General features: G+C 34.5%; 1 protein-coding gene across 8 annotated transcripts in view; it reads left to right on the top strand.

Moving 5' to 3' along the window:
• Nucleotides 1-12,266, top strand: part of IFT88 (intraflagellar transport 88) — a 45,533-nt gene that overhangs the window by 13,283 nt on the left and 19,984 nt on the right. For all 8 annotated transcript variants that reach the window (XM_086881887.1, XM_023919691.2, XM_086881886.1 and 5 more), the window contains 6 exons: nt 2,378-2,477; nt 6,719-6,805; nt 7,437-7,623; nt 8,213-8,321; nt 9,745-9,895; nt 11,047-11,162. In XM_086881887.1, coding sequence (XP_086738013.1) covers nt 2,378-2,477; nt 6,719-6,805; nt 7,437-7,623; nt 8,213-8,321; nt 9,745-9,895; nt 11,047-11,162 — 750 coding nt within the window. The remainder of the gene's footprint in view (nt 1-2,377; nt 2,478-6,718; nt 6,806-7,436; nt 7,624-8,212; nt 8,322-9,744; nt 9,896-11,046; nt 11,163-12,266) is intronic.

The raw sequence follows: 12,266 nt of genomic DNA, 5'->3' as shown, positions 1-12,266 counted from the left end.
TTTGTCCTCTAACAAAACAAAGCAATAGAGTATGTTAAAAAGTAATTTTATTTGAAAGTCAACTCTTAATTATACATTTTCTGGCATTCTGAATTCACACAAAAAGTTCAATTGAATTTGAAAATTCAGTTTCAAAATTTCAAAGCTTTTAAAAGTCTCAGCACACAAATGCTATATGGAAGGCAATGATTGCTAGTCTTTAAGGTTGAGGATAGCATAATGAAAACTTGGGGATCACACCATAGAATCATTATATAAAACCCTGGAATCTAAATTTTAAGAAAGGTTTGCTTGAATTTCATTTATGAACTTAATGTTTATAAATATAAACTTAATCTACCATTTCTTAAAACTTTTATACAAGGGTACACAGTGATAGGCTGTTTACACAATTCATTATTTGGATTTTATTTTTCAATGTACAGTTTAGCTTTTGCTTCCTGTGATATTTTCTACAGCAGAATACTCTTCTCTTTAAAACAAATTCAATTACACACCCTTCCTGTAATGACAGTATAAAAAATTAATAGCATAACTTTTCCAAAGGATATTTTTATTTTTTTGTTATAAGGGCTTCCTTTGATATTTTTTGTATTTTAATAGCATTGGAAAATAATATGTATACAAATGAATGTTATGTATTGCAGGCACAATATTATTATATTGCACTAACAGGTATGTTAGTGTTTGGGTAATGAATAATGTTTGATGGGAAACAAGGACTGTCCTTTACCTGGGGTTTATGGCTTGTTAGGATTATTCTCAAATTTTGCAGGTCCTATAATTATAATTCATTAGGAAAGCTGTTTATACTAACAGGAAACAATCTCTCACACAGACATGTATTGTTTGCTAGAGTCCACAAGGTGGTGTTTGATGGTTAAATAATAATTATAATCCCTACTTCTGCCATTCTGAATTATCAGGACTTAAATATTATGTCTTGTGAAAAATTAGGTTGTTGTTTTCTAATTTGTTAGCACGAGCAAGTCAGATTTGTTTGCTCTGTGTCTTGTTTTTTGTTCACAAAAACTGGAAAATGTTGTCAGATACTCAGTTATTTTAGTGCTATCCACAGCATACTTGTCATGGAGTAACACTCTCAAATCTGTTCTGGCTAATTAAACAGCTTTTGCTGAGATCTGTGAGATTATTTTTGTGTATCAGGACAGATTTACTCTTTGTTATTTTAAGCTGAGGTATTCAAGCCCCAATGAAGAAGTTTAACCGGTAGCTGGAGCTTAGTTTTCTAATTACAAACTTTATTATGGGTCGTCTGAGTATTAAATGTGCTTTCAATCAAATTCATTTTATTTAGAGAAAATTTTTCAGAGTTCATAACTTCTTACTTAAAATGTGACATAATATTGGGACTGATCTGTCATATTTCATAAAGAACAGTTGGATAGTTAGATCTCATTGCATTTTATGGTTAAAAGATGCTAAAACTAACTGCTAAAAATGCTTTTTTGATGTTGCAAAGACATCTGTAATGAAACAATAAATTATGTTTTAAACAATTTTTATAACAATTTGTCCTCTAACATAAAAGGTGTTTTTCTAAAGATTGTCCATGTGCCAAACCAGCTATAACAGCAGGCAGTTTGTTGAATTAAACTTCCATTGGTAAAGTAGCCAACTATTAAAAGGCAAGAAGATAGCTTTCCACCAGTTAAAAAAATAGTGGAAGGGATTAAAGAAGCATCCCAAGTTGTTAATTTACAGTGCCTATTTTCCAAGTGTCTGAGAGAAGTGGATATGCATACAATAAATAAAGGTCTTACTTCAAATGATCAGGCAGCTGAAAGTAGATCACAGAAAACTGTGGAAGACAGTGACTGTGAGTGAACATCTGAACTGTTCGCTGCCTTCTGTTCTGCACTCTTTTTGCAGAAGACCCTAAGCCACAAATAACTGGGGGATGACCAGAAAGAGATTTATTATGACTTTATTATTATGATGTAGCTTAGGGACACAAAGTCTCTGTTCACTAATATTTTTTATAGGTTTGGTAATATATGCATGAGGAGATGAAATTTGAAAAACCACATTATAGGATGCAGCCAAAGAAAATGTCTTGAAAAATTAATTCAGTCAGTTTTTTACTTCAAGTATTGCTCAGTGATAGAAAGTGAAGTGATATTTAGGCAGCTGACTTAAAAGAAACAAGAGTCAGCAGAGATACTGTAATTAGGGTAGGTTATAGGACTGAAATATTCTTACAAGTATTTTTAATCAGAGTGCTCTTTGCCACTGTGAAGAAAGACTAGCTAAGAAAATTCAGTTTGGAAAGCAAATTAGCTGAAAAAAATATGTAACTTGGAGGCATTTGCACAGATGCATTTTGTTTATCTTCATGGCTTGCTTTCTGTTGCAGGTGTGTTGATGTGGTGAAAGCTTCCCACTATGTAGAGTTAGCCAATGATCTGGAAATAAATAAAGCCACTACTTACTTGAGGCAACAGAATTTTAACCAGGTATAGTAAGTTTTCTCATTAGTACTTTTTAATACTGTATTTGAAAAGATACCTTTGTCAGCCACAGCATATTTTTTGGCAAGGGAAAGTGTGATTTACGCAAACGATAATTATTTTGATGCTGATCAGTAAAATAACTTTATATAAACACTTGCAAGAGACAAGTTTTATCTAAATGAAATTTGTGCCATGGAAGTTCGAGTGAATGCAGTGCATTTCAAAATTGAAACACCTAAGCGTAGTTTTCCTCACTGAGTGTCCAAGCTGTCATTGCTGTTAATGGAACTGAGGTCAGTACAGTCAATAGAGCCTAGAAATCCTGTTGCTAATCAGCCTGAGGGTGTTTTCATTAATATGAGCTGAATCTTTCTCTCAATTAGGTTGACTATAGTACCAGAATACATGCAGCTGCACCTGCTGTGTATAGTTACTATTTATGTTCTGGTATTCTTGTTGTTCCCCACGTACTACAGCATTCCCTAAAATACTATAAATTGTCCTTATACTTTAGTTGGCTCTTCTGTTATTCCTTTATATACAATTCTTGGTTTGGAAAGTGAGTAATTAGAAAAAAGCTTAACCTGAACAAAACTAAACTCAGATATCTGACAGGATTTGATGGGCTTTCTTCTAACATGCACTGGCCAGTACATTCAGTAATAGGAATGCTTGATAAATAAGAAGAAATAGAGCAATCCTCAGCTGTGCACAAGTGGCAAGAATTACAGGACATCATATACAGCAAAATTAGAGCTGAAGCTGTAGATACCTGCCATCTTCTAAGGTCATTCATATTCCCACATCTCGGAGGGGTGCACACAGGGCTACGTGCTTAACCTCAGTCTGCTTTTACTTCTCATATTTAAGCTTTTCTGGTTTTCTGAGCATCTCCTGCTCTTTCTGTCTGTCTTATCTTCTTCTCCTTCCCTGTAGATACAGCAAGAGGGTTATCCTGTATTAACCTGCGTGTCTGTCTGTTGTGGTTTAACCCCAGCTGGCAACTAACCATCACTCACTCACTCACTCACTCACTCACTCACTCACTCACTCACTCTCTGCCCTGCTGGGACTGGGGATAAAATCAGAAGAGTGAAGGGGAGAAAACTCATGGGCTAAGACAAAGATAATGTAATAGGTAAAGGAAAAGCTGTGCACACAAGCAAAGTGAAACCAAGGAATTCATTCACCACTTTCCATGGCTAGGCAGGTGTGTCTCCATCCCCAGGAGAGCAGGGCTCCACCACGCATAATGGTGACTTGGAAAGACAAACAGCATTGCTCAAAAATCCCCTCTTCCTCCTTCTTCCCACAGCTTTGTATGCTGGGCATAACACTTTATGGTCTGAGACCATTGCTGTCATGGCTGTGTCCTGTCCCAATTCCTTGTGCACCCCCAGTCCACTCACTGGTGGGGTGGGGTGAGGGGTAGAAAAGGCCTTGGCTTTGTGTGAGCCCAGTTTAGCTAAAACTGTGTTATCAACAGCTTCCAGCACAAACCCAAAACAGAGTCCCATACAAGTTTTTATGAAAAGAATTAACTATCCCAGCCAAAACCATCACACTGAAACCTTTTCTAAGATCTGGAAGCAGTATGAGTTTGCAGAGTTTTGGGCAAATCTGGTAGCTTTACTGATGATAGCTTTTGAAGAGTGAGAGTGTTACAGGAAGGTAAAAAGTATGATCTCAAGAATTTATCGTTTCAATGGTGATTTTTTTGTGATTTCCAGTTGGTGTTCAGTATAGGTTAAAAAAACTAAAACCAATTCTCAGAGATAAAACGATACAGAGATTGTTGGTGATGTTTTGTGGAGTATTTCAATGGAGGGAGAGGGAAGTGTGTTGGAAGTTAGGAGTAAGGGGAGAAGAACCTTTTTACTTGGATTATGTGACAGAATACCTTTAACCTGCACTGGAATCACTTAACAGTGGAGTGGGACTGCAGAATGGTGATTGCAGAGCATCTTTATATTTGTTCTAATAAAACTGCAGCTGAAGTTTACATTCATCCTGTCTGTCTGTTGTTCATATACTTCCTAACTCACCAACTGCTCAACACACCTTTGGCTGACTAACAAGAATGGAAAATTTTGAAATACTCAGTTCCAAGGCTGAGGTTTTATTGTGTCTTTTTTTTAAAAAAACCCAAACAAAAATAGATTTCTCCTGTTAGAACAATGGGTTTAAGTATGGATTCATCATAATGAATATATTATTTAAAACAGTCCTTGCATATAAAATATAAAATTCATGGGAAGATTACCATGTTGTGTTTAGTTTTGTGTGTAAAATATTTTGATTTTTTTTTAATATAAAAAAAAAATTTGAAAATTAATTTAAAAACAAAATTCTGCTGATTAATCGTGCATCTTCTTAACATCTCTGGCACACTCTGATAGAGTCAGACAAGCTGCTTTGAAGTTTAACTAATGTAAGAAAATAATTTATATACACTGGAAGGAAGTCAGATAGAATCGTTTGGATAGTCTGTGTTTTGATTGTTGAACTTAAGGAATTGTTATTGTTGGGATTAAAAAGAAGTTTTTTAGAAATCTTTAAATGTAACTGATAATGTGGTGCTGCTTTACAAGGACAAAAGGAATATTGCCTATGGATTTTCATCCTAGGACTCATAATTGCTGAAATGGTTCAAGAAACCCACAACATCATTTACCAGTAAATGAACTGAGTTCAGAGTCCTGTGAACATTTATTATATGTTGAAAGGGCATTTCTGTCCAGTCTTTATCATCCAAGGTGCCATTTAGCAGTAAAAGTGAAGGTAAATTAATCAGATACAATCAAAAATGTCTTTTCAGAAAGTAACTTTGAACTGTAAAGCTCTAAATTCACCAAAAGTAAATTCCATGAAGAAGCAAATCTTTTCTTAAGAGTAGAGTACGTCAGATATAGTAATGTTACATCTGGAAGTATTTGGGATGATTCCCTTTTTGGAGAAAGACACAAACATATATATAAAAAGTTTAAAAGTATCGTAGTTACAATTCTTACATTTCTGAGACCACAAAATCTAAAGCATAAGTTTTTGAAATACTTTTCTTGATTGAAATTGGTCTATTTTAAAACAATTTTCTATTAGAAGAATATTAGGATCATCAGTAGTTCATAGTTCTTGGGTAGAATGTAGTTCACTAAATCTATGAATTACATATAGCTATATATATTTTGTCATTTTGCACATCATTAATACAGTTGTGGTTTTTGTGTAGAGTAACTGTGAAAACTATATATGACAGACAATTAAAACTTCTCTCTGTATTTGTTTTGGCATTTAATGTATAGTATCATGCCTTTGCTTTGATATGTAAACAGCAGCCTAAAGATTTCATGAAAAGGAGGAAGGAGACTTTTGAATTGCTAATGTTGATGGTTAAAATGTGGTTGCCACATCTGTTTTGTAATAGATGATGGAACTGGGCTCCCTGTGATATTCTAACAGTTTGTGTTGTTAATATAAATATTTAGCATAAGAGAGACAGATTTATTTTATAATTTAGTCTGCAGTTACAAATGTTATTCCATAGTCAATGAAAAGAAAAAGCTGTCTTTAATATCAGAGGGATTTTTGTAGTTTACTTGCTATAAATACGATCTTTTTTTGTCTATAATCATCTTTATTTGGAAGTTTATGAAACTTAGTTTTCATATTAAAATTTTAACAAAATCTTCTGGCCTCAAGTTCCACATTGGAGTACTTCCTAAACTTAGACAATTGTCATCATCTTATTATGCAAGACAAAGGCACATTGAAATCCGGTCTTACACTATGGTGGATATTTTTTATATAGCGAGTTCTTTTTTGTCTTTTTAATAAGGGTTTTATATCCATTCATTTGTGTACACTTAAAGAACTAGAAAAATAGGTATGAGAATTTTTATTAGTTGACTAGATTAAAAGCAAATCATCTAACACTGTGTTTTGTACTTAGAGAATTGTCAGATACCTGTAGTTCACAGTAGCCTTATCTAATCTAAATTTTGGATAGGTAAGAAATAGCCAATATTATTGAAATTTTGTGATGAAAATTAATATTGTATAAATACAGATGCACTTTTGTGTGTACATGCTCACAAGTGTGTTTTGCAAGTTCTAGTAATTATTATGTATGTGAGTATATGAATTGATAATTTGAGCTGTTTGTTACTGTGAAGTTTAGCAATGCTTTCTGAAAGGATTTTGGAATAAGTTCAGCGTGAAATAAGTTGTTTCCAAATTATTTCTAGGCACTGGAGACTTTGAAAATGTTTGAAAAGAAGGATAGCAGGGTAAAGAGTGCAGCTGCAACAAATCTTTCATTCCTTTATTATTTGGTAAGTGTTTGCTTCCACAAACCAGTTAAGAACTTCAGTTTATATATATAGCAACTTCTGAATTTTTGTAGCAATTTTTGTGTCTGCCTAAATAATATCTGTGAACAAGGAGAAACTGCACCTTAGAGTACTTATTCTGGAACACCAGTTGAAATTTGGATCAGGTCCCTTTGTACACTACTGATGGGAAGAAGAGTGAGCCCCAGGCCACAGAAATATGCCTGCAGTTGGATTTGTGCAGAAGCTCAGTGGCTGGATTTAAAACACAGGCCCTAGGGACCCTGGCTGAACTTCAGGAACATGTGAAATATGTGGCTTAGGCAGGTGTGTTTGTGTATGAAGTTTGTATGGTATGGATTTTTTTTTTATTTTTTTTTTTTTAAATAAATGCTACTTTATTGCAACAAAGAAAGTTTGTAGACTGAATGGGACAGAGTGCCAAAACATGTCTCAAGTGTTATCTGAAGCTTGGAAGAGAAGATCTACCTTATGCAAATACATAAAAAATACTTTAGGACTGAATAATGGGGCTGTTTTTCATCCTCAATCCTCTGAAATTCCTGTAAGAAGCCACAGCTGCAAGAAAATTACCTGACAAATGACTATTACAATGTTTGTTTTGTTCATGTAGGGGAATGAATTGGAACAAGCAACTAACTATGCAGATTTAGCTGTAAATTCTGATAGGTACAATCCAGCAGCTCTAACTAACAAAGGAAATACTGTTTTTGCAAATGGAGACTGTGAAAAAGCAGCTGAATTTTATAAAGAAGCTCTCAGGAATGATTCTTTATGCACTGAAGCACTTTATAATCTTGGTAAGTCACAGGTGCTATTGTAATTTAGCTTTTGACTGAAGGTAACTAGTGTTTCTGAGAATCTGTCTTTGAAAGTTTTCTTATAGAAATGTGTGTGAATTATTATTACTTCATTGAGTAATTTGTGTTATGGCAAGTTACTAGCTTGTACTACCTGTCCGTTCTGCAAAAAAAATTCCCAGTGTTAACAACATCAATTAGTAATTGCAGATGAATAAGTTACTTTGAAGATTAAGAAATTCATACTACCTACTAAAAGGATACCAGTTTCAGCATTATTAAACTATCAGAGTAATTCTCTTCTAAAAGCCTTGCCTTTTCTTCATTCATCTTGTTCAAAAAATGAGATTACATAAGTTCTTGGTCTTTGATTGGGTTCACGTTCCTTGTGTTTATCAGTTTGGTAGGTTATGGTGGCTGATAAGAATTCTGTGCATGGCTCTCACAAATAGAGAGTCCTTTAAAGTCAAAGCAGGTACACTGCCCCAAGTACTGTGTTCCTATTTTGCTTTCCTTGAGTATTCTTTCAGTTAATATGCTGAAGTAATCTGTTTCTCATTACACTAATACTGTAACCTTTGTTTTTTAGGTTTAGTTTACAAGAAGTTAAACAGGATAGATGAAGCTTTGGATTGTTTTCTGAAACTCCATGCAATCCTTCCAAATAGTGCCCAAGTCCTTTACCAGCTAGCAAGCATGTATCTTTTTCTGAGTAATGATAAGGAATGGTGGTTTTAGTCAACTCATTTAATCTGAAATACGTGTTTCAATTATGTCAAAGTCATTTAGAAATTTACTATGGTGTTCATTATAGTAATTTATTTAATTTATTGTCTGGTGTTTGTGAGAAAAATGAGACCAGAACATAACCCATATTCAATATTTCCAGTGAAGCAAGTGAAGAACATTAAGATTGTTCACATTGCAGGGATTAGATTTACACTCAGTGTTAAATTATGTCATGGAATATTTAAAATGCTACTGGTTTTATTATGAAAATAATGTGGCAGATGTAAGCACAATTATTAAGTATTTAAGAAAAAAAAATATAGCTAGTAAATGTGAAGTTCCATTCTGAAAGCTGTTTTCAGATTAGTTAGTGTATGTGTAAGAAAATAATTGTCTCCCAGCACTGCAAAAGCTCAACAGATTGAAAAACTGAGGGAAGAGATTGGCTTTGCACATCACCAGTGCTATTCTAAACTATGAGCTTCTTTAACAATGCTTCTGAGGATGGCCAAACTGTAACAAAATCCTCCCCAAGGCAGAATAGATTCCATTTGATGTACTACACTTTTAAGAATAGTGTAGGTAATAAAAATATATTCCAGTCAGTAAAATAAGTAACCTCCAAAAATACGAAAGGGTTCTGAACTCTATGTTATGTGTAGACCCTTTACAGCAGAATAAATGGCCTGACAGCCCCGAGCATCCATCTGGGGAAGAGTTTCTCTGCTCCCCTGCTAAAAGTGCTCTCTACCAATTCTCAGAAGCTTCTTCCATGTCAGGTAGGATGCAGCAGAAACTGAAAAAACAGGTTGGGCAGCTCCAGCTGACACTGCTGCAATGCTCTGAGCCATTGTGCCGTTCAGGAGGGAAGAGCACGGTGCAGGCTGAGTTACAGCTGAAACTGCTGTTCTCTGGACCAGAATACTCTGGGCTGTGCTCCTTAGACATACAGCAGAAAACCCCCCTGCTGGCAAAAGGCTGTTCTTGGGAATAGTTTTACCTAGTCACTTTAGAACAAAATGCTGTTAGTACAGAAGCTAGCCGGCTTGTAAAGACTGCAAATACATGGCCTGGTTCTCACTCTTCATTCTTATAAATGAGGAAGTCCAAGTAAGATTCGTGTCAGAGAGAGAGAAAGGACAACTGAGCCCAAAGTTCTGTCCAATGTGGTTCTAAAGTGAGAGAGCAGACATAGATTTCTTCTAGAATAAAAACATTTTCTGATACAAATGAAGTTATGAAAATGGTGTGGGGGAAAAAAAAAGTCATTGTATCTCCACACTACAGTGACTGGTGTAGTGTTCAGTGTGTGGATTGCATTAGATAAAGTAGTAGAGATTCTGAGTAAATTGAACTACCATTGGCATCAGTCCTTGACTGAGGAAAACTCAGATACCAGATCATGGAAGATCCCAATCAAGCCATAGAGTGGCTGCTGCAGTTGATCAGTGTAGTACCAACTGATCCATATGTACTCTCAAAGCTAGGGAATTTATATGATACTGAAGGTGATAAATCCCAAGCTTTTCATTATTACTGTGAGGTACTTGCTTTTATATTACTTTTTCAATGCACTTTATCCTAAGTAAAGAAAATTTTGCCATAGGTTCCTTTATCAAATTAACAATTGATTAATTTAAACATAAAATGCCATCCAGAAAGAGGACTAAAAAAGAGATACTGTGGGAGAGTTCACAAAGTCTGATTTTTATAGTCAGATTCTAAGGAAATACATAAGGTCATGTTTCCATGTGGATATTGACCTCAGACTTTCCATTTCTTTAATGTAGCCATTGTTTACACTGACCTGTGACAATGTTAATTTATAATATAGCCTGGGACAAAATAAAATCAGGATATAATAGAAGTGTGTGATGTGACTGAGTTGATTGGAAACTGTGTCTGTATAATAGATATGGAGATATGTATATATTGTGTTATGTTTATGTTTGGAAGTTTTAATATATATTTTAACAGTGTAGCTATACATTATGTATACAGTTGCCTAAAGATAGGCAGTTTCTTTCATTTCAAGCCAACTGTACTGCTGTCCATACTTCATGGAGATTCTTCTATGTTAGAAACAAGAATAAGACAGGAAGTGTCTGGTGCAATCTGAGAGTTCTCTTTCTTTATCTGTGCAAAGTGAGGATGACCAAAGGCTGCGTTTCAATCTGAATTGCTAGCTGAGTTGTGCTTGATTCCCTCCCCTTATTTCAGAGGGAATTTCTAAAAAGCTGAAAATGTTATTCATGTGCTATTTATGTATAGAAAGGAATGCTTTGGGGTGAGTTTTCCAGTAGACTGATGTGAGCATGGAACTGTAAGTTTGTAACAATTAGTTAGCATTGTTTAACGTTTTCGGTAAGTTATTTGTACATAGATGTGATTTAAGTAAATGTTTTTGCTGTTGCAAGCTATTTAAAATAGTATTTCAAATAAGGCTAAATGGAAAATGTGACAGACTCATCTTGGGTAACTTCTAAAAAGCATTCTGCAATTAGAAAACTTGGCATGCGTTTTTTTTTCTCCCCCACCAGGATCACTTAGTGTAGCACACTACTTCCATTCATTTATAATACATGTTTTGGGCATCTGGAGAATTAAACAGTTGAGTAAGATATTCCAGAAGCAACATAAAGATGTTGTTTATCACTAAGGTTGTGTGGTTTTTCACCTTTCCTATTTTGTCAGTCATACCGGTATTTCCCTTCCAACATTGAGGTCATTGAGTGGCTTGGAGCGTATTACATTGACACCCAGTTCTGTGAAAAAGCCATTGAGTACTTTGAAAGGGCAGCACTTATCCTGTAAGTAGTTATTATTTTATTCCTACTCACATTTCTGATTAGACATCCATCAGTATGCCTAGGGATAAATCAGCTGGATAACTTTAATACTATAAACAAACAGCAGGGTTGAGAATAATTGTGTAATTTTTTTAGTTTTCTCAACTTTTTGTTCATTTAGAGCATGTTTTTGCTCTTACTGTGCATTTTCAGTGTTAAATAAGATCCTCCATTGGGCCCAAGATAGTGTTAGGTATTAGAACCTATTTTTCTCTATTATCTGCCATTAAACACAACTATGAAGTGGAGAACAGCTCTCCAAAGCCACCAAGACCTCTTTCTCTGTGGCTTTTTCTGAAATATTTCCTTTATATTGTTTCATTATGTAGTGAGGATTTGGTGGTTTAGATAAGTGCGTGTTTTAACTGATCTTGCTGCATTTCCTCTTTCCACATAACTTCTACTTCCATCAAACAAGGCATATAAGTGAACAAAACTGCAGAAGTCAGTGAAAATAAATTGACAGGCTGAACTGATCCTGATAAGTATGTTTGAATTATACTGAGTTCAGTTCAACAACTTAATTGCTCAAATTGTTCTTTAGCAGTTTATGATGCATGTAAGTAAGTATATAGGCCATATACTTTATTTTACTTCAGAAAGGGACCTTACTAGAGAATGGTTTATAAATAAAATATGGTCAAATTTAAATTTTTATTCCAGAGTTTAAAGAGAATTCTAAAACCATATGCACACAACCTTTTTATGTGGAAACAAATATTTGTCTGTAGGTTCATGAAGAATTTTGTGTTAATAGTCGAACTAAAAATCACTCCCAACAAGTGTGAATTTCTGGTTTTGTGTTTTAGGAAAACGATGAAAAAAATAGACTAAGAAAAACTCTGTTATTGCTTCTCTTGTGATGGTCTAAAATTTGGCACTTTTTGTTCTGTGAAGCTGAATTACATATATGTACAAGACAGCATATGAACAAAAAATTTGTACAGTATAATTCAAGGAAAAATTATACTGCAAATAGGTTGCAAAAAGTTCAGTAAGAAATCCTAATTCTGGCTTGAGATGCTTGGGTTAGAGTAGATTTAATTACATATGAGAAAATCTAAG

The sequence above is a fragment of the Cyanistes caeruleus genome, chromosome 3, assembly GCF_971803275.1.
Source record: "Cyanistes caeruleus chromosome 3, bCyaCae1.hap1.1, whole genome shotgun sequence".
Classification (NCBI taxonomy): domain Eukaryota; kingdom Metazoa; phylum Chordata; class Aves; order Passeriformes; family Paridae; genus Cyanistes; species Cyanistes caeruleus.
This window is presented reverse-complemented; position numbering and strand designations above follow the sequence as displayed.